At 46.3% G+C, this 22503-nt stretch overlaps 1 protein-coding gene across 1 annotated transcript; it reads left to right on the top strand.

Moving 5' to 3' along the window:
- Positions 1–1232: 1232 nt before the first annotated feature.
- Positions 1233–21823, top strand: LOC130428868 (GTPase IMAP family member 8-like). The gene is made up of 6 exons (XM_056757155.1): positions 1233–1317; positions 7473–8096; positions 8212–8232; positions 8734–8784; positions 9010–9063; positions 20090–21823. Exons 1-6 carry the CDS (start codon positions 1284–1286, stop codon positions 21538–21540), a joined length of 2235 nt encoding a protein of 744 aa, XP_056613133.1. The 5' UTR covers positions 1233–1283; the 3' UTR covers positions 21541–21823.
- The last annotated feature ends 680 nt before the right edge of the window (positions 21824–22503 follow it).

Below are 22503 nucleotides of genomic sequence, written 5' to 3'. Positions count from 1 at the left end.
AACCATTAATAATGAATAAAAATCAATAAAATATCCCATTTTAAATTTTTTTTAGAATTCTTTAGAATTCAACTTTTATTGAAAAAATGAATAAAGACGGGTAACAGACATTGTATACTGTAAATAAAAAAATCTTTGGATTTTACCCTTGCTTTAAAAGATTTTTAGTTTGTGGTTCACATTTGATGAAAACACATTATTAAAGTAAAACAATGACAAACTCACTTACATTGAACTACATTTTTATTAACAAACATTCTTTAGACCTCATGTCTCTTTCATCCTCTCAATCATTTTGCTATTTCACTGTCCATATTCAATCTCTCCGGTGCTCTGTGCTGCGCACTGTTTGCAGAAGACGCATCGGCTCGTGTTATGAAGAACACGGGCCTGACTTAAATTTAAAGATTTACAGAGATTAAATGATAATCTATATTTATCCACTTGGACATAATCAATAATATTTAAACATAATGGCGCCCCCTCTTGTGCTGCGCCCCTATGCACCGCATATACTGCATACCCCATTTTTGTGCTACTGGTAATGGGAGAGCTCATCATGCGTGTTTTTTTTACAAAAAGTGATTAGGGTTGGAGCTACACTATACAGAGCATAACTCTCCAGGGCCAAACTCCTAAATCCCCAGCCCTCCAGTAAACTGTAAAAAATGAAGCGGATATTTAACTTAAAAATTATGGATAAAATTAAAAATTATGGCTACATTATTACACAAGATATTTTCTAGTACTTTAAAGCTAATCAATATTCCATGAATAAATCAAGTACAGTTATCTCAATTATTTAAGCATATGTCATATTATAAACTTAAAAAATCTAGAAGAAACACAAATTTTTATCATTGATTTTTTTTCCTTCAGTGTAACATTTATTATCGTTTACAACATATATGATGTACAAGTAAGCTGAGCGTTGTTAGAACTGGTATTAGCACCATTACTGTTCAAATACACCTAAACTAGCAAATCTTGGTTTTAAGGATTACTGCACATTTCAAGGCAGGTGTGTGGGATCTGGTTGGAGCAAAACTCTGCAGAGTTGGATCATTTTCTAGAAACACTTCGAAATATTTAAACCATCTTATCTGACACCAAAATCAGGATGGAGATTTCACAAAGCTGTTGCATAAGGCTAGTATGTACTCTAACTAGTCCAACTGGTTTCTGCGTATTTTTCAAAACGAAAAAAACTTTTAACATTCCCTCTTACGGTAATACAACACTTCCTGAAGTGACACACTGTGAAAAGTCTCAAATCTGTGAAGATGGACATCTCGAGTAAAGCAGCCACACAACCTGGTGAGTCTGTTCATATCTCTTTATTCATTCTTTAAAGTAAAAGCACTTCATGTCACGGTTTGTGTGGACGAACCCAATTGCAGGCAGACAGATGACGGCCGGTAATAACAAGACTAAGACAAACAGGCAAAACAAAACCCACGAGGGGGAAAACAAGACTAGATAAATAATAAACTCTAACAAGGGCGCTACTTACTAAACTATAAAACAAACACTTGATACAAACACCAAACTAACACTTACTTAGACACAGGGAAAACAGGAACAAGGCAAGGTACAAGAACGGGCATGAAACAGCTAACATCAATGGGACGGGAACGAGTACGAGTACGAGTACGAGCACGAGCACGAGCACGAGCACGAGCACGAGCACGAGCATACAAGGCAAGGTGAGAGTTTCATGAACATACACAATGAACCAGCACAGGACAATGAACACGAGGATGTTTTAAAGGGAGAGGAACCAAGAGGGAACAGGTGCAGGGGATAAACAATCAAGGAAAGCTAATTAACACAAACTAGGAAACAGGAGGGTAGGAACGATGACGCGACTTGTGGAGAGTATGGAAGACCACAAGGTCAAAAAACATCTCTCCCCACATGAAAAAAAGGATTCTGTATGATTCCACCTCTAAACCAAGAAATACCTGACCAGGAGAGGTGAAACCATGACACTTCAATTACATCAGTGAATTCAAAATATTTGTCAATCATATTATACTAGTTATACTATTAAGCACTTACTTTTATTTGTTCAATAACCATACATTTTGTATTTTATTGTACAGTGAACTGCAATTTCTATCTGTTTTTTTATTATTTGTAACAGATGATCTGAGTGTGAGTTTGACATTTTAAAAAATGTAGAACTTCTATGTTGTTATGCAATCTTAAAACCAATGTTTCTCCTTTTAGAAATTCTTGTATGTTAAATGTTTCATTTTTTTATCATAAGAATGGTTCCCTTTCTGTCGGTCTCTCGACGTTGTGTCGAACCAACAGACGGGGTTCGCCCTTAAGAACCTATCAACTTCGACTAGTTTAGAAAAGGTCAATGAAATTGACGAATGCTGCATTCATTAACCTTTTTTTCTTCGGAGCCTTTACACATGATCGTCTTTATGACTTCAAACTCTACGCCGAATTACCGATGGATTCTTACGATGTGATGCAGCGGACTGTCCATTCCTGCGGCGACTTCCCCTGGGTGTCTTGGCATTTCCAGAAGTGTTAAGAGTTTTTTAACGAAAAGAGCAAATTTCTCCAGCGTGGCATGTCCTGCTGTTCTCATGTGATACACTCATCGAGGAGGGGGGACAGACACGATGGCTGCCTCAAGTGCTGGGTGTCCATCACGCTGGGGCAGCAGTTGTGCATAAGTTCGGCCTGCACTGCGGGCGGTTCACAATTCAGACGTCGTGTCACGGGTGGCTGTGTTCCCACAGGACTCCACCTCATCTGCTTCCCGTTCCATGACAGCAGTGGCTACGGCCCTGCTGTCCGCTATGGCGGGCAGCGAGGGTGATGTGAGGAATACTCAAGTTAAATCCATCAGGCACTGGCTTGCGGACCGTTCGCACCTCGTCATCTGACTGTTCCCCAAGAGACGGTCCCACCGTCTTGTTCCTCACCCATGTAACAGAAACGGTGCGTGATGATCATGAGATGTCTCTAGCAGCATCGGGGGTGACTTACTGGCATCTGACTCCGACGATTCCTTGCAGCTCCCACCTTCCGGAACGAGTTTAGGTAGAAGCTGAACTCAACTCTGTCTCCATGACAGTGCGCCTGACCACAGAACACGCTCAGTCAGTGTTGAACTGCCTGAAACATTTCAAGCAGCCAGCGGACCCCCTAACTCAATTTCAGAGGCTCCTGGGCATGGCATCCTCGATAGGAGTGATACCCCTGGGGTGATGCACATGAGACTGCTCCAACATTGGCTACAGAGTCGAGTACCCTGGAGAGCGTGGAGGGGCTGGATACGTGATTTAAGTTCCCACAACTCCCTTTTGGGACCAGGTCATGAAATTGCAGGCGCTCCACACCAGGGAGGAAGACCCAATCCCATCCGTTGTGTTCAGTGCGCGCAATGTTCCTCTACTTTGACCACACGCAGAGCTTCATGAGCTCCAATCAGCTCTTTTTTGTTTTTGGGGTCAGCAGAAGGGGAGGGCTGTTTCCAAACAGCGAGTAGCACACTGGATTGTGGACACCGTCACAACAGCATACCAATCCCAAGATCGCCTGTGGGGTATAGCCTCCTCGTGGGCACTGGCTCAGGGTGGCTCTCTGGCTACCCCCAACGCCTTCGTAAGATTTTACAACCTCCACATATAACCGGTAAGAGCCCGCATCATGCATGACAGAATGTAGGACCTCCAGCAGGTAGGACGTGTGCCTATGAAAGCACCTCCCCCCAACAAATTCTTCTTCTACATTGCCGGATCTACGAAGTAGAGCAGCGGATCGTCCCTACCTTCAGCGACCTTCCCCTGGGCGTCTCGCCGGGTCCGGAGGGGTTAGAGATTTTTTCTAAAAAAGGTCCTTTTCAGGACTGAGCATTGTCCAGTGCGGCATGTCCCGCTGTTCTCTTGGATGCGGCACACTCATCGAGGAGGGGGACGGACACCATCGCTGCGTTAGATGTCTGGGGGTCCAGCACGCTGAAGCAGCGTTCGGGCAGATTGTCATTCAGAAGTTGCTGTCACGGGTGGCTGTCTTCCTACGGGAACAAGCCACCATTTCGTCTGCTACCCGGGGAATGACATCGGTGGCTACTGCCCCGAATTCCGCCTGTATTAGCAGCGTTAGTGATGTGGGGACCTCTGTGAACGTAAACCCGCCAGCCAAGTGCTCACGGGCCGATCGCCCCCGATTCGCTCTTCTGAACGTTCCCCAACCGGCTGTGGCATGCCATCCGGATCTCCCCCAGGGGAGTCGAGCTCAGGAGGAATCAGAAGTGATGTCAGCCATGCTAACCCGGGGATACGTGGTTCCTGAGATAGGAGCGCGGTGCAAACCGCGGCCCCCCGGGTGCCACATTTTTCCAGGAGGTGCATGTAAAACTTGTAAAACTTGGAGCACTCCACTCACGACCCGCTCCAGTCAAACCAGCTCCGGCTCCCTCACTTCCCTCGATGGTGGGGCAGCCAAAGGCTACGTCGAGATCCCCCGGGTGGAACGTGCGGCTGCGACCTGGGGGAATCGGCCTCGCCTACCGTCCAAAACGTTTAGGACTTCGGCATCTCTGGTGTCGAAGGCTTGCGCTGCTGCGGGCCAGGCTTCCTCCTCTCTACACCATGGCCATCCTGCAGGTCCGCCAGGCCAAGGCGTTGAGAGAGCTCCATGAGGGTAAGGCTGACCCGGGTATAATGCAGGATCTCCGTGCTGCCACTGACAGCGCTCCACGGGCGACCAAGGTGGTAGCACGGGTTGGGCGATGTCCATGGTAGTGGTCCACTTCAGGCAGCCAGCGGTCCCAATGAAACAATTTCAGAGGCTCCTGGAACACATGGCGTCCTCGGCGGGGGTAATACCCCTCGGCTTGATTCACATGAGACCTCTTCAACACTGGCTACAGAGTCGAGTTCCGAGGACAGCGTGGCACACCGGCAGCAGGCGCATGGCCGACGCACCCTAACCCCTTGGTCTTCCATGACTTTTCTCAGAGCGAGGGACCCCCTTGGGCAGGTTACGAGGCACGTTGTGGTGACGACGGACGCCTCCCTGCAGGAGTGGGGTGCAGTGTGTAATGGGCAAGCAGTAGCGCGGCGTTGGAGGAACCCCCACCTGCGCTTGTATATCAATTGCCAAGAGTTGTGGGCTGTACTACTTGCACTGAGGAGGCTGTGGCCTCTCGTGCGGGACAAGCACGTGCTGGTCCAAGGACAGCACTACAGCTATGGCGTACATTAATCGTCAGGGTGGCGTACGCTCACGGCGGCTAACATGATTTGCTCAACGCCTCCTCCTGTGGATTTCAACAGTTGATCCGCTCCCTGCGGGCCACACACATCCCGGGCAAACTGAACCAGACAGCCAACGCGCTTTCTCATCAGTATACGCCTCGTGGAAAGTGGCGACTCCACCCCCGCAGTCCAGCTTATTTGGATGCTGTTAGGCCAGGTAAACCTGTTCGCCTCCCGCAACACACCCAATATCCGCTTTGGTACTCCCTGTCCTAGGCCCCCCTCGACACGGATGCCCTTGCGCACAGCTGACCGCGGGGCGGGCGGAAACACACCTTCCACCCCCCAGGAGCCTCCTTGCACAGACACTGTGCAAGATCAGGGAAGAGGAGCACCAAGTGTTATTGGTTACAACGCACTGGTCTAACCGCACCTGGCTTCAGAGTTGATGCTCTGGACAGCTCAGATCAGACCTCTGGAACCTCCATGTCTGTTCTCTAGATGGGACGAGAAGATCCTGAGATGGCCACTCCCCCTCTATGGCGGAGACCATCACCCAGGCTAGGGCTCCATCTTCTAGGTGGTTATAAGCCTCTTGATGGGGCCTCTTCTCGTCCTGGTGTCTCTCTCACCGAGAAGACCCACTGAGATACTCGATCGAGATCGTGTTGTCTTTCCTTAGAGACTGGAGACCAACATCTCCCCTCCACACTGAATGTGTATGTAGTTGCTATCGCCACTCATCACGACTCAGTTGATGGAAAGTTTCTAGGGTAGCACGACCTGGTCACCAGGTTCCTAAGGGGCACGAGAGGGTGGAATCCGCCTCATCTCCACTCCATACCCTCTTGGGACCCTAACGTGGGTCCTGGGGGGCCTCTCTGGGCCCTTTGGAGGTTCCGATCTTCCTCACCTGACGAGTAAGACGGCCCTCCTGATGGCGCAGGCTTCCTTCAAGAGGGTAGGGGACCTCCAAGCATTCTCCGTGTCCCCGGATTGCCTTAAATTCGGCCCTGGCAACTCTCACGTTATCTTAAGACCCAGGCCCGGATACGTGCCCAAAGTTCCCACTTCTCCCTCTCGGGACCAAGTGGTGGACTTGCAGGTGCTCCCCATCGGGGAGGAAAACCCAATCCCATCCGTGTTGTGTCCTGGACCGCACGCAGAGCTTCAGTAGCTCTGACCATCTCCTTGTCTGTGTTGGAGGACAGCAGAAGGGGAATGCTGTCTCCAAGCAGAGGCTGGCGCACTGGGTCGTGAATGTCACAGATAGCTCTAGCTGGATTACAGTTTCGTGAAAGCTTCGAGCTGACACGCCCAGGCCTGTTACCGTTGCTTTGCTAGAGATTGTGACGCGATACAGCGTTGTGGCGTTTTCCATAGGTAACCCCATCTGTCGTTCTCGACACAACGTCACGACGCCCCTGATGGAGGGAACGAGACGTTGTGTCCCTTATGCCACAAACACGTATCGTATTCTGCTGCAGTCGTGAGAGGCTCTCAGCCTCTTCAGAACAAGAGTTAAATGAATGCTGCACGCTGGCTTCCTTTTATACCGGACATCCGGAGGCGGAGACCGGCATGCAAATTTCATTGGCCTTTTCTATAGTAGTCAGAGTTGATTGGTTCTCAAGGGTGAACCCCATCTGTCGTTCTCGACACAACGTCTCGTTCCCTCCATCAGGGAACTGAGGTTACATACGTAAACAAGACGTTCTCAAGGGCGAACCCCATCTGTCGTTCTCGACACAATGTCTCGTTCCCTCCATCAGGGAACTGAGGTTACATGAAATACATTATGTATAAATTATTATACGATTTTATAATCCTTTGTTCTAATGATCTATGTTTCTAATGTTTTAAAGAGTATTTATACTCCCAACAAGAGGTATAGCAGAATTTTAGATCGGTGACAGGCTTTGACTGTTTATTAAAAAATTCAAAGTACTTTTCTTAAAAAGCAATAAGACGTTTCAGTCTATGCCATGTTTCACTGCATCCATCTAATAAAACCATTTACACCTTTGAAGCATTAATCTCACAAAATCATATGGGAAAAAATGATGCACGGTAGTGGTTTATTGAAGCCTGTCTTTTTCCCAAATGGCTCCTTTTAGCCTTCTTAAGACCACAGCTGTGCTGATAGTTAGTACAATGGGAGTAAAAGGCTTTAATAATTTCCTCATACCTATAGCCTAAAATTTAAACCACCTTTATGACAATATCAAGTTTGTGTTATTCCAGTGAGCAGAGAAGAGAAGAGAATAGTGCTGTTGGGATCACACACAGATGCCAAAGCTTCCTGTGGAAACATCATCCTGGGACAGGAGGTCTTCTCAGAATCACAAGCAGAAAGATACTCTGGTAGAGTGTTTAATAGACGTCTGATGGTCATCAACACTCCTAATCTGAATGATCTGGCTTTGTTTTCTGACGAACATGACATGAGAAGATGTTTTCACATGGTGTATCCTGGTCCTCATGCACTTCTTCTGGTTCTCAAGCCCGGCACATTTACATATCACGAGAGAGACACTCTCAAGCTCATTAACATCATTTTTGGTGCAGGTGCATCAGAGTTTGTGATTGTCGTATTCATGCATGAAGACGATTTGGAGTATGTGAGTGTTATTGACTCAACAGACAATGATGAAATGGCAGAAGAGTCTCTGTCACACACCTGTAAATGGCCAAAGCATCATCTAAAGAAAAAAGGAAATCAAACACAGGTGGAGAAACTTCTAGAGAGCATCGAGAATATGGTGGAGGAAAATGGAGGTCATTACTTAAAGATTCCCGAGGAAAAGGAAACAAGACCAACTGGAGAAAAAAACACAGTTAACCAAACATCAACCAATCAGTCTCTGGGTAAACATAAACATTTAATTGAAACATATATTGTTGATACAATTTCAGATAAACAGCCATTAATGATGGAAAACAATTGGGTAGATAAAACAAATGTTTACGTTCTTATTTAAAGGTGGACGTACATATACAGATGGTGAGTAGTAAATTTATAATATTAGCTATTTTTCAGTAGCCTGCACCAGTGACTAAGAAGCATTAAACATTTACAACTTCCGAAAAGTACAATCCATTAAAAACATTTTTTTATAATGTTGCGATACAATGTATTCCAATTTTATGGTTTTATAAGTCATCACAATTTCTATTCCTAATATTTGTATTAAACATATCCAGCCTGATCTCATTGAAATTCATAAGTGTTTTAAAAGGTGGATAATTCATATGGATTCTCATGATGTATTCAAAAATGTACAACAATGTATAACATTTTTATTAAAATGCAACAATATAGCCCACAGCCTTAACCTTATGAGATTGTACAATATAATAGAAATTAGCCACCTTCTTCCTTACCAATTGCATGCACTATAATATGTAAATTTGCAAACATTAAACAAGTTATTCTATTACACTGTATTCATTACTTTACAATTACTGTAATTTTATGATTGTTAAATGCTCAACTCTTATACAGTTTATACAGTTAATTTACGGCCCGTCTCCAAGAATAATCTCCTCTGTGACCGTGAGTATACACACAAACATTTAACACGCTATAGGCTACTATTCTCCTTTTCCAAAATGTGTTAACTTTTTCATCCTTTTTAACTGTATTGTAGCTCTTTAAATGTTCTGTCACCTTAAAATGGTTGAGTTCTTGAATTCCTAATCTAAAATAAATATTTCTAATCATGTATGAATAAAGCTACCTGCCTGGTAAATAAATAATGTAATAATTTCATCTACATAGAGTCCACAACAGCACGGCTTGAGTCAAAACCCAGAAAGTTGGAGCGATCAAATTGTGAGTATTTACTTTAAATTCTGTTAATTCCAGAAGCACTTTACACTCTTACCCATTGGGGTGGATGTGTGAAAAGAACAGTTTATATAAACATAAAAATTTAGGCAGTATTGACCCAACCTCAAATTTCCTGTGATCTTTCCTATGAGTGTCATTTCTGAGCAGAATGATATAAGAAATAAACAGAATTAAAACATGTGTTAATGTATGATAGCACTGCCCTGTTTTCTAAACGTATTACTAGCAGTGCTTTAAACACCTGGAAATTAGTTTCCTACGCTTGTCTTGTTAGGTAAAACAACTTTATTATTTCTGGTTCTCAGTCGGAAAAGGGTGGCTTGCCCACTTCAGGTGGGTGGAGAGTCCTTGCCTCAAGTGGAGGAGTTCAAGTATCTGGGGGTCTTGTTCACGAGTGAGAGAAAGATGGAAAGGAAGATTGACAGACGGATCGGTGCAGCTTCTGCAGTAATGTGGTCGCTGTACCGGTCTGTTGTGGTGAAAACGGAGCTGAGCCGCAAGGCGAAGCTCTCGATTTACCGGTCAATCTACGTTCCTACTCTCACCTATGATCATGAGCTGTGGGTCATGACCGAAAGGACAAGATCCCGGATACAGGCGGCCGAAATGAGCTTTCTCCGCAGGGTGAGGAGCGATCCCTTAGAGATAGGGTGGAGCTCGGGGGGAGCTCAGTGTAGAGCCGCTACTCCTCCACATCGAGAGGGGTCAGCTGAGGTGGCTCGGGCATCTTTTCCGGGTGCCCCCTGGACGTATTCCCGGGAAGGTGTTCCGGGCATGTCCCACCGGGAGGAGACCCCGGGGAAGACCTAGGAGACACTGGAGGGACTATGTCTCCCGGCTGGCCTGGGAACGCCTCGGTGTCCCCCCTGAAGAGCTGGAGGAAGTGTCTAGAGAGAGGGAAGTCTGGGCTTCCCTGCTTAGACTGCTGCCCCGCGACCCGGCCCAGGATAAGCGGAAGAAAATGGAGGGATGGAACTTTATAATTTTAAATCAAACATAATTAGTTACATTTAAACAGCAGAGTATAATGTATCCTACGATATTATAACTTCTCTGTAACGAGACTAAAATCGGCCACTACACACTCATTGTCATGATGAGTGAGACACGGACCAAGGACCAAGGCGCAGACAGCGGGTAAGGGGTTAAAAAGACTTTAACAAATGATAAACCAAAGACAAAACAAAAACCCACGAGGGTGTTAAACAAGAATAAGGGTATAACAAGACATGAGAATAGGGGAAAGGACTAACTACACCTAACAAGACTAAAGATAACATTTACCATGGAATTCTAATTAGACTAGACTAACAGAGACAGGAACTCCAGGGTGTGCCGGTACAGCCCTAAGTGGCAGCTGGCACACCTAAAAATAAATGCAGATTTTTTTAAGTCTTAAGTTAACCCTTTTGGCGCGTATACGATCACACGGGTATGATTAGAACATTCGGTGCTTTGACCAGCACTGAGCTACAGACAGACTTAACGTTACTCAATCCTCTCACATATCACAACTATGCAGTGCTTTCTGTCACGGTTCTGCCTATCTTGTCTGGCTAATTCTTGGTCTTGAGGCAGAACCAAAACAGAATTCCCTGTTTCATGTGGGGAGAGAGATTTTGGACCTTTTGGGCTTCCATACTCTCCCCGAGTCTCGTCTGTGTTTCCCGCCATTTCGTGTCATTAGCTTCCCCTTAGTGTTTCATCTGTTTCACCTCTCCCCTATTAATTATCCTGTCATTGTCTCCCTTTAAGAGTCCTCTTGTTTCATTGTCTTGTGCGGTTCATTGCTTGTACTTGTGCTCTGTTCCTGTATACCGTGATCTTACCTTGTTCCTGTTTCCCGTGTCAAAGTGAGTGTTAGTTTAGTGTTCTGTTCCAAGTGCTTGTTTTCTTAGTTTTAGTTTAGTAAGTCAGCGTCCTTGTTTTTTGTCAAAGTATATTTATCCCTGTATTGTTTTCCCCCATCGTGGGTTTTGTTTTGCTTGTTTGTTTAGTTTAGTGTTTATTGTTAATAAATATATTTGTCAAGTCTTCATCCGCCTTGCCTCTGCCTGCACTTGGGTTCTCTGCCATGCCTATCGAGAAGACTCATGACAGAATGAACCGCCACAACAGAACCCAGCAGGCAACCGCGGACGGTTCCTTGCGGTCCCACCAGGCCCGACTCCTGTTGGGTTTTAAGCAGGGGGATCGCGGGATCAGGCAGTTCGCTCGGGAGTTCCTGGCTGCAGCTAGGGAGACTGAGTTCGGTGAGGCAGAGCTCAAGGTTATTTTTAACTGCTGCCTCACCGAGCCTCTCCGGCGGTCTGAGATGAGGATGTTGAGCTCCCTGTGGATGGGCGACATGATCAGGTATGTGGTCAACCGGGATGATCCCTGGCCATTAGTGCCAGACTGGGTGTCCACCCCCGTGGCTACCGTCCCGGAGGACCGCGCCCTGGCCGCCCTTACCCTGGGGAGCTCGGCACCCTCATCCGCAGCACCTCCTGCGGCCACTCTACCGTCGGCCAGTCCCACTGGCCGGCGGAGGAGAAAGAAACTACCCAGTCCGGAGCTACCCAGTCCGGAGCTACCCAGTCCGGAGCTACCCAGTCCGGAGCTACCCAGTCCGGAGCTACCCAGTCCGGAGCTACCCAGTCCGGAGCTACCCAGTCCGGAGCTACCCAGTCCGGAGCTACCCAGTCCGGAGCTACCCAGTCCGGAGCTACCCAGTCCGGAGCTACCCAGTCCGGAGCTACCCAGTCCGGAGCTACCCAGTCCGGAGCTACCCAGTCCGGAGCTACCCAGTCCGGAGCTACCCAGTCCGGTGCTACCCAGTCCGGTGCTACCCAGTCCGGTGCTACCCAGTCCGGTGCTACCCAGTCCGGTGCTACCCAGTCCGGTGCTACCCAGTCCGGTGCTACCCAGTCCGGTGCTACCCAGTCCGGTGCTACCCAGTCCGGTGCTACCCAGTCCGGTGCTACCCAGTCCGGTGCTACCCAGTCCGGTGCTACCCAGTCCGGTGCTACCCAGTCCGGTGCTACCCAGTCCGGTGCTACCCAGTCCGGTGCTACCCAGTCCGGTGCTACCCAGTCCCAAATATTTTTTGGGGGGGCGCCGTGGGGAGGCGACTGTCCGAGCGGCCGTTCCGGCCGCGGATTCCTTCCAGGAGCCGGAACCAGGCCCGTTCCAGGAGCCGGAACCAAGCCCGTTCCAGGAGCCGGAACCAAGCCCGTTCCAGGAGCCGGAACTAAGCCCGTTCCAGGAGCCGGAACTAAGCCCGTTCCAGGAGCCGGAACCTAGCCCGTTCCAGGAGCCGGAACCTAGCCCGTTCCAGGAGCCGGAACCAAGCCCGTTGTCAAGTCCGGCCGCCCGGCCGCCGTCAGAGAGCGCTGCCCGGCCGCCGTCAGAGAGCGCTGCCCGGCCGCCGTCAGAGAGCGCTGCCCAGCCGCCGTCAGAGAGCGCTGCCCAGCCGCCGTCAGAGAGCGCTGCCCAGCCGCCGTCAGAGAGCGCTGCCCAGCCGCCGTCAGAGAGCGCTGCCCAGCCGCCGTCAGAGAGCGCTGCCCAGCCGCCGTCAGAGAGCGCTGCCCAGCCGCCGTCAGAGAGCGCTGCCCAGCCGCCGTCAGAGAGCGCTGCCCAGCCGCCGTCAAGTCCGGCTGCCCAGCCGCCGTCAAGTCCGGCTGCCCAGCCGCCGTCAAGTCCGGCTGCCCAGCCGCCGTCAAGTCCGGCTGCCCAGCCGCCGTCAAGTCCGGCTGCCCAGCCGCCGTCAAGTCCGGCTGCCCAGCCGCCGTCCAACCCTGTCAGGCTGATCTTCAGACCCTGGTCCAGCCCGGCATTCCAGCCGTGGTCCAGCCCTCCAGTCCTGCAGGGGACTAGGACGGTTCCCCCCAGGACTACCCCTGTCAAGCTTCCTGGGGCTCCGCGCCCTGGCGCGTCCCCAAGGGCTGGAACTTTCCCACCCAGCCATCCCCCCCTTGGACTTCCCATGTCTTCTTGTTTGCCCCCACCCCCCCTCCCCTGTTTGTTATTTTTATTAAGTCACCCTAATCCCCTATTGATTCTTGCCTGTCTGCCACTGATTTTGTTTTCCATGTTTTGTTTAGTCTTGTCTATGTCTCAGTCTGTCTTGTCCTGTGAGTCTCCTTGAGGAGCGTCAGGATGTCGCTCCTTAAGGCGGGGGTTCTGTCACGGTTCTGCCTATCTTGTCTGGCTAATTCTTGGTCTTGAGGCAGAACCAAAACAGAATTCCCTGTTTCATGTGGGGAGAGAGATTTTGGACCTTTTGGGCTTCCATACTCTCCCCGAGTCTCGTCTGTGTTTCCCGCCATTTCGTGTCATTAGCTTCCCCTTAGTGTTTCATCTGTTTCACCTGTCCCCTATTAATTATCCTGTCATTGTCTCCCTTTAAGAGTCCTCTTGTTTCATTGTCTTGTGCGGTTCATTGCTTGTACTTGTGCTCTGTTCCTGTATACCGTGATCTTACCTTGTTCCTGTTTCCCGTGTCAAAGTGAGTGTTAGTTTATGTTTATTTTAGGCTTCATACATTTAAATTCACATGCTGTAAATGCAAAACAAATATGACAGCGCCCCCTTATAACTGTAAGCACAACTAATGCGATTATTATAAAAGAGTTTAAACAAAATAACAGATCCATATACACATATTTGACAATCGGCATACCAGATATGTCATATCATAGTTAACAAGTTTGTGAATATTTTGAATAAAAAAGAAAAATTACGTAAAAGCAATACATCATTTATACAGCTGCTGGTGTTCTGCGTCACATGATAAGGAGTAAAAAAAACTCACACCAGGGAGTCATTCTGAAAATGTTTAACTTGCGTGTGAAAGGGTTTTTATAAAAAAAAATACTTGTGCTATTGTTGTTTACTTGCAATATTTGTTCACTTTAATTATTTTGGTAAAAAAAAACATCTGAACTGTCAACCAATCCGCATTCCGCAAACAGGCACTGACTCACGTGACCCCACCCTAGCACCCTGGGAGATGTTTGCCGCGCATAGAGTCCTTGACTGAACGTTGCTTGCTAGCAATATGTCACAGAGGTCCCTGCTTAATTTCTTTAGCAAAAAACCCGGCTTCATGGACAGCCGGACATAAGGCCTAATGTTTCGTTTGAACGAGAGCTCACAGAAACACTGGACCCAGATGACATAATTGAATAATTCAAGGTCAGGCCATGCCGTCTCCTTCTTTGAGGTATAATCATAGGTACTGTTTATGTGTTATGGCATTGTTTTTGTTGAATGTTATGAATAGTTATATTTAATCATTTATATAAATATAAAACGTATATAGATTTTTATGGATATGTGGCGAGTTAAGTTTTACACATCAGCCCAGTGTATACTGTAACGTTATATGCGGACTTTAGTTTTTTGCACTTTAATCTGTTAATAAATGTGGCACACCCAGTTTTCAAATGCACACCCATAGTCTCTTTTCTGGCAACCCTTCTGATCCACATGTAACGAAATGAAGAGATGCAAGCGACTGTGATTAGAATTCTGGTGAGGGTGAGCGTAGTGAGGGAGTGGAGTGAGAGCCTGGTAAATCCGTAACAGTATTCCCCCCCACGGTCTGCTCCTGAGGACCAAACGCCCGCCATCGCGGTGATCTGCACCGTGGGGCAGGTTGACTGGGGTGACTCAAGTGGAACACTGTCAGGAGCTCTGGATCCAGGATGTCATCTCTGTGGACCAAATAGTGCTCTTCAGGGCCCTATCCCTCGCAGTCGACCAGATATTTCAGATGACCACCACAGTAATTGGAGATCGTTCCAGTTCCAGGGAAGGAGGAGGGGGTTCATCCAATGGACCATGTTCTGTGGTGAGATCAGAGGGTGGTGAATGATGTGGTTTAAGTAAAGAAAAGCTGTGAAAAGCTGGATGAATACGATAACTGGTAGGCACTTTGAGAAGATCGCCATAGATCTTCTGACGCCGTATGGCTCTCTGGAGTTGATGGTTCGAAGTCCCAGACCCTCTCGCTTTCCTGGAACCAGTGATCGATGGCGGGTATCTCAGACGGTTCCCCTGACTAGGGGAACAGGGGTGGTTGGTAATCAAGCATGCACTGGAAGGGTGGAAGCCCAGTGGCAGGCTGGCGCAGGGACATTTGGGCGTACTCAGCCCAAGATGTACTGTTTACAGGGCTCTTGGTGGTCATGGCAGAAGGTACTCAGAAATCTTCAAATTTCTTGGATTTTATGTTCCATCTGTCCATTCGACATTCTGACAGAGCGTCAGCATGGGAGTTCTTGGAACAAGGGCGATACATTTGGAAGTGGAAAGGTGAATAGAACATGGCTAGGGGTGCGCCAAGATCTCGTGGCACGAGGTCTCCCGAGAACACAATATCCTCACGCAATTGGCATGATGGAGTGCTTGTCTCAAAATTGCTACTATTTAAATCGCATATGCCCCCTATATTTAACCTGAGCATCCTCAAAATATATTTGGGAGAATTTGTTTGAGTGCACATTTTGTTGTGCGGAGACCTGTTTTCATTACTCGTTGATAACTGCACAGCATATCTGCCTGCTGTGAGCTGCTGTGAGCTACAGTGACCGGCCCGGCCATTCATATAGACAACGTGATTCTCCATCCCGCTGTGCTACTTTCCCACCGTTTCTCTATCTAAACACATGTAGAAGGAAGGTTTCAACATTTGCGCTCATCTTTCGCGTCCACTGTTCCTGCTCTGGTTGATAAGGCATCTACTTACACGACAAAGGGCAGAGAGGGATCTGGATGATGCAAGTGTGGTCCTGAGAAAAAAATATTCTTGAGCAGGTTGAATCCGTCGGTGGCCGAGGGGGACCAGGACAGGGATTTTGTCTTGCCTTTCAACAGGTCGGTTGGTGGAATTAAAAGGAAGTTTGGTGGAAGCAGCATTTCTCAGCTTTCAGAAATTTCAAACTGGTATTCTCAAGTCGCTGGAGGACTGGGTATCAGGGGTAAATGAGGATGTTGTCAATATATACAAGTACGAATCTATGGAGGAAATCTCTGAGAACATTGTGCTTAAAGTTTTGGAAGACAGAAGGAGCATCACAAGTCCTAAGTAACTTAGTTTTCCTAATTTACAGCTGCTCTGCGAGTTGTATTGACTATTTCCAGAACAATGGAATCATCCCTGCGCTATAAGTGGAGTTGTAGCACCGGATTAATCTGTGGCGGTAGGTGGTAAGTAGCGGTGGCTCATTCCATCATCTGGCTGCTGCCCATATATAAAACTTGATGGAATAGTTATTTACAGGCAGATTTCCTTGTCGTAACAAATAAATCTGAGCACTTACTGATGAACCTCCAGTGCACCATCCGGAGACCTCACGGGTGCAAGTGTCAAAGCCCTCTTGAGTGCGTCCACTATCTCCTGGAAAGGGTCTGGCGCACTCATCTTGTAGCGGTCTGGTCTTATGTAATAGAACCACTAGAAAACCGCCAGGTAAGAACCTCAATCATCTGCCTGCTGTAATTAAAAGACACAGGCAGGTAAACAGGCATGACATTATATAGACTGATGAGACCGAACTGATTGTTAGCACTGCCCTTGTATAGTGTAATTCTATTAGAATTATAATCAGGGAGCGTCTTTGAAAACACCAGTCACATAAAAAACTAAAATCCTGTCTCACTTGTAATGCAATCAACAGGGGCGAATTTTGTGATTTGTGGGCCCCTGGCAAATCCATGTATGCGTCAACTATGCAACCCTTACTTTTGTTCCTCCGTAAATCACACAACGTTTTACCCCCAGTCAAGGTGACAGGTTAACTAAGCTTAATAAACACAGATACTCACTAATTTGGAAAGAATAATAATGAATTACCAAATGAAAAACATCGTTTTTCATTCATTTGGTATTACTATATACAAAGTGTGCCATCTCTCTGTATGTTTTTGTGGTTTATGACCTTTCATGGCTTATTGGTAAGTCCACCCCTTCCTTTTGGAGGCCCCTTGGTAGCTAGGGGCCCCAGGCCATTGCCTACCTTTGCCTAATGGGTTTGTCTGCCCCTGGCAATCAAATGTTATTGAAAGTGAAAATTATATTAAAATTCATACAAACTGCACTCCAAATGGCTTCTCTACCGCCACTTAATTTTCTCCTGCCTTGCATGCGCACACAGTATTGTGCGCATTGAAGGATATATATATGCTGCCTTTAAAATTCAATCAGATGAAGGTATCTCATGAGGGGTGTCTCATGAGTCCTATCTGATGCACTAGAGGCTGTGGACACCATCCTGTGCCGAGAAGAAGGACCTCAATTCAGCGTGAGCAGCACAGTGGATGTTTTTTAAAGTCGTTTTGGTTTTATATTGATAAATAAAAATTATTTGTCTGGTAGTTTTATCACATAAAATAATCTACACCTATACCATAACACCCTATGGCTTCATTTATGCACACTGCAAGTCCTTCAGAACATTGGTTTACACACTATACACTAAAGATTAAAAAAATGGTAAATTCTAGTAAGTTATGTACTTACTAGATGTATGTAATATGTATTTATCGTCTTAATATGTCTAATACAACTTGATTTTTAATGTGATGTTATTGATATTATGTCTTATTTAAGCTCTAGAGGTCAGTCTTGTCAATGTTGTTTTGTTTAGTTTTGATCACCACATGTTAAACATTACTAAAAGAAAAGAAAAGCTGTTTTCAAAAAATCTGATTTTAAGATTTCCATCTGTACTTTAGTGCAAATAAATTCTTATTTTATCCATTCCTCTTGAAAAAGACAAGGTAGAAGGGCATGAAAAACAATGAATTAAAGACAATTAAATATAAATTAATAAAAGACATAAGGGTTCAAAAACCCTTATGACGACTATAAATTGGAGGACCGTGACGTCGCCCGTCATGGCGCAGCCGGGGCCCCACCCTGGAGCCAGGCCCGGGGTTGTGGCTCGTATGCGAGTGCCTGGTGGTCGGGCCCCCCCATGGGGTCCGGCCGGGCTCAGCCTGAAGGAGCGACGTGGGGCCACCCTCCCGTGGACCCACCACCTGCAGGAGGGACCGTAAGGGGCCGGTGCTCAGTGGATCGAGTGGCAGTCGAAGGCAGGGGTCACCACCTGGTGGTGAGTTGGATCCGATGGCGGGGGAGGAAGCTGGACAGACTTGGCAGACCCAAACGTATGCCTCAGGAGGGGGAAGCAGTGCCCTACCAACGCTGTTTACAGTGGAGGGGGGCAGCTGTTGACCTCGACCGGGGATATCTTGGAAGGAATACTTCGAGGATCTCCTCAATCCCGCTGTCACGTCTTCCATTGAGGAAGCAGAGGCTGAGGGCTCGGAGGCGGACTCGTCCATCACCCGAGCTGAAGTCACCGAGGTAGTCAAGATCTCCTCGGTGGCAGTGCTCCGGGGGTGGATGAGATCCGCCCTGAGTACCTCAAGTCTCTGGATGTTGTGGGGCTGTCTTGGCTGACACGCCTCTGCAGCACCATATGGCGGCCGGGGACAGTGCCTCCCCGGGAAAGTCTATGCCAGGGTACTGGAGAGGAGAATCTGGCCGATGGTAGAACCTTGGATTCAGGAGGAACAGTGTGGCTTTCGTCCCTGTCGTGGAACACAGGACCAGCTCTATACCCTCTCCGGGGTGCTGGAAGGTTCATGGGAGTTTGCCCAACCAATCCACATGTGTTTTGTGGATTTGGAGAAGGCATTCGACTGTGTCCCTCGCGGCATCTTGTGCAGGGTGCTATGGGAGTATGGGATTCAGGACCCTTTGCTAAGGGCTATCCGGTCCCTGTACAACCGGAGCAGGAGCTTGGTTCGCATTGTCGGCAGTAAGTCAGACTTGTTCACGGTGCATGTTGGACTCCGGCAGGGCTGCCCTTTGTCGCCGGTTCTGTTCATAATTTTTATGGACAGAATTTCTAGGCGCAGCCAGGGACCGGAGGGCATTGGATTTGGGGACCAAACAATTTCATCTCTGCTCTTTGCGGATGTCGTCGTCTTGCTGACCCCATCAGACCAGGACCTTCAGCATGCACTGGGACAGTTTGCAGCCGAGTGTGAATCGGCTGGGATGAGAATCAGCACCTCCAAATCTGAGGCCATGGTTCTCAGTCGGAAAAGGGTGGCTTGCCCACTTCAGGTGGGTGGAGAGTCCCTGCCTCAAGTGGAGGAGTTCAAGTATCTGGGGGTCTTGTTCACGAGTGAGGGAAGGATGGAACGGGAGATTGACAGACGGATCGGTGCAGCTTCTGCAGTAATGAGGTCGCTGTACCGGTCTGTCGTGGTGAAGAAGGAGCTGAGCCGCAACCGATTTACCGGTCAATCTACGTTCCTACTCTCACCTATGATCATGAGCTGTGGGTCATGACCGAAAGGACAAGATCCCTGATACAGGCGGCCGAAATGAGCTTTCTCCGCAGGGTGGCTGGGCGATCCCTTAGAGATAGGGTGAGAAGCTCAGTCACTCTGGAGGAGCTCAGTGTAGAGCCGCTGCTCCTCCACATCGAGAGGGGTCAGCTGAGGTGGCTTGGGCATCTTTTCTGGATGCCCCCTGGACGTCTTCCCGGGAGGGTGTTCCGGGCATGTCCCACCGGGAGGGACTATGTCTCCCGGCTAGCCTGGGAACGCCTCGGTGTCCCCCCCGAAGAGCTGGAGGAAGTGTCTAGGGAGAGGGAAGTCTTGGCATCCCTGCTTAAACTGCTGCCCCCGCGACCCGGCCCAGGATAAGCGGAAGAAAATGGAGGGATGGATGAATGGATAGATAAAAGATTAAGCAGTAAAAAATAAACACAATAACAATAAAAGCTTAAGAATGAAAAAACACATTATTTAACATCTTCATGACTTCGTCATTGTTAAATGTTTATTTTTTTTACAAAGCCCCATTTCTAGAGTGTGCCTTTACATAAACATGTGACCTAAAATATATTATTTTAGTTTTTCACAGGCTATATTTTTTTAGTTCATTGACCTGATCTTGAAATTGTCAAAAATCATTAGTAAAATTTGTGTTTGTAATTTACAGCTACTGCATGCATGGAAAAAAGCCCAGACGGTATCAGGATTGTGTTGACTGGAAAAACTGGAGTGGGTAAAAGTGCAACAGGAAATACTATTCTGGGACAAAAAGTGTTTCAGTCACGAGCCAGAATGTTTTCTGTGACAAAGCGATGCCAGAGAGAAAAAGGAGAAATCTTTGGACGAACAGTGACTGTGGTGGACACACCGGGACTTTTCGATACAACCCTGGGCAATGAAGAGATCCAACAGGAGATCATGAGATGTACTGAGCTTTCTGCTCCTGGACCTCATGTGTTTCTGCTAGTCATTGCTGTCGGCCCATTCACACAAGAAGAGAGAGAAACTCTTCAACTCATTCAGATGACATTTGGAAAGAAAGCCCACAGCTTCACTTTAGTGTTATTCACACGAGGAGACAACCTTGGAGATGAAAGCATTGAAAACTACGTCCAGGAAGGTGATCCACAAGTCAAGAAGCTCATCGATGAGTGTGGAGGAAGATATCATGTGTTTAATAATAAAGATAAAGACACCAATCAGGTCTTCGGTTTATTGAAGAAGATTGATATGATGTTATGGAAAAATGATGCAAGTTTCTACAATAACAAAATGTTTCAGGAGGCCGAGAAAGCTCTCAGACTCATTCAGCTGAAAAAAGAGAAAGAGTCAGAGATCAAACAAGAGATGGAGGCCATTAAAGCTAAACATGAGTCTGAAATTCAAAAAATTAAAGACAAGCTAGAGGAGGAAAAAGCAAAACGGAAAGTTAGAGATATTCTGCTCATGGAGAAACAGTGGAGGAATCTTCATGATGGAAGAAACAGAGAAGAGAGAGCAACAGCAAATCCTGAACAAATGCAATATGAACTTATTTCTGAAGCCCCATCTGAGATAAAAGGGAATGTTGATGAATATTCTAAAACAGATTTAGACAAAGAAAGAGAACCTGAAACACCACAAGGAGCAACAGGAGGAGAAACAGACCAACACAAAAAGAAACAAAACAAATGGAGTGGTTTTGGATCACTCAAAAAACTGAAAAGAAAACAAAGGGAAAAGAATGAAAGGAGAGCACATGAAAATAAAGCGATTGACGAAGATAAGACAGAAGGAATAGCACATAGAGTAACTGATCAGATCAGCAAAGATTCCGACTCTTTTAACCAAGAAAGACTCGAGATGAACTCAGAAGACAAGACTGACACAAAGAAAGAAAAAGAAAACATTGATGTGCCCAATATACCTGAAGAGGTGAAGGACACAAATAAAAATATGCTTCTGCTTCAGCAATATAAGGATATGGAGGAATGCAGACAGAGGATGGAGGAAATCAAGAAAAGATACAAAGAGATTGAGGCTATCAATGCTGCAGAACTCAAGAAAATGAAACAAAGGCATGCCGATAACATTGCTGCCTGGGAAAGAAGACACGGGAAAAAATGTGTTCTTCAGTAACCATCACTCCTTTCCAGATCTGTATATTCACTGAACCTATAAAACACAAAACTCCTTAATACATTTAGCTTAAGTCAGTACTAGTAAGTAAACACACCTGACAGAGATTAAATATATTTAACCCTCTAATGCACAGCATTGGTCTAAAAAGAACAAACTGAGTTTTTACTTTTCTATCCCCTCCAAAAAAATTATAATGTATGTATTTCTCAATTAACTTGTTTTTGATCAACACAAATCCATATTTTCCTTTCTTACTTTTTGAAAAAAGGGTAAAACTACCCTTCTAATGCACAACATGGTTCTAAAATGGCATGTTTTTATTTCTTATGTTATTTCCATAATGGTGTTTCTTTGCTTTATCTTTTAAATAAATCTATTCATCATTTAATATTCCTGGTATTCTTTTCAAATATCTTGTTTTTGATTTCCACAAATAATTAGCCTCCTTGGAATTATAAGGTTCTATCTGGATACTGAGGAGTTTTTAGATTTTGAGATTCAATTTCTGTAGCTCAGTGGTAAGAGCATTGCATTAACAACAAGGGTGTGGGTTCAATCACAGGGGATTGCACATACCTATGTATAAATGTATATGATAATGCAATGTAAGTCGCTTTGGATAAATGCATTCGTCAAATGCATAAATGTAAATGTAAATTTTGCATTACATTTGACAAAGCTTCAAAATGTACAAAACAAAGAAAAAACATTATATCATATAGGCCTAAAAAATGTCACAAAATAGGAATATGTGAATAACTCAGTTTTGACAAAAATTTAAGATAGAACCTTCCAAGGGGATAAAGAATCCAGGGTGAAATTATATTTCTCCTTTCTTATTTTATAAACAAAATAGTTTTTGTATTTATACATCAATTTTACACAAATGGGTGACACAAAACCTTTGATATATGCATGTTTTTTAACCACAGACAATATTTAATATATTCTGAAAGATAA

The sequence above is a fragment of the Triplophysa dalaica genome, chromosome 9 (genome assembly GCF_015846415.1).
Source record: "Triplophysa dalaica isolate WHDGS20190420 chromosome 9, ASM1584641v1, whole genome shotgun sequence".
NCBI lineage: Eukaryota > Metazoa > Chordata > Actinopteri > Cypriniformes > Nemacheilidae > Triplophysa > Triplophysa dalaica.
Note: the sequence above shows the minus strand (reverse complement) of the source record. Positions and strands in the feature narration are given on the sequence as shown.

Coding starts and splice junctions, on each gene's coding strand:
- LOC130428868 (XM_056757155.1), top strand. CDS start 1,284: ATGGACATCTCGAGTAAAGCAGCCACACAACCTG. Junction 8,097..8,211: donor ATCAACCAATCAGTCTCTGG/GTAAACATAAAC, acceptor TCTTATTTAAAG/GTGGACGTACATATACAGAT. Junction 8,233..8,733: donor TGGACGTACATATACAGATG/GTGAGTAGTAAA, acceptor ACTCTTATACAG/TTTATACAGTTAATTTACGG.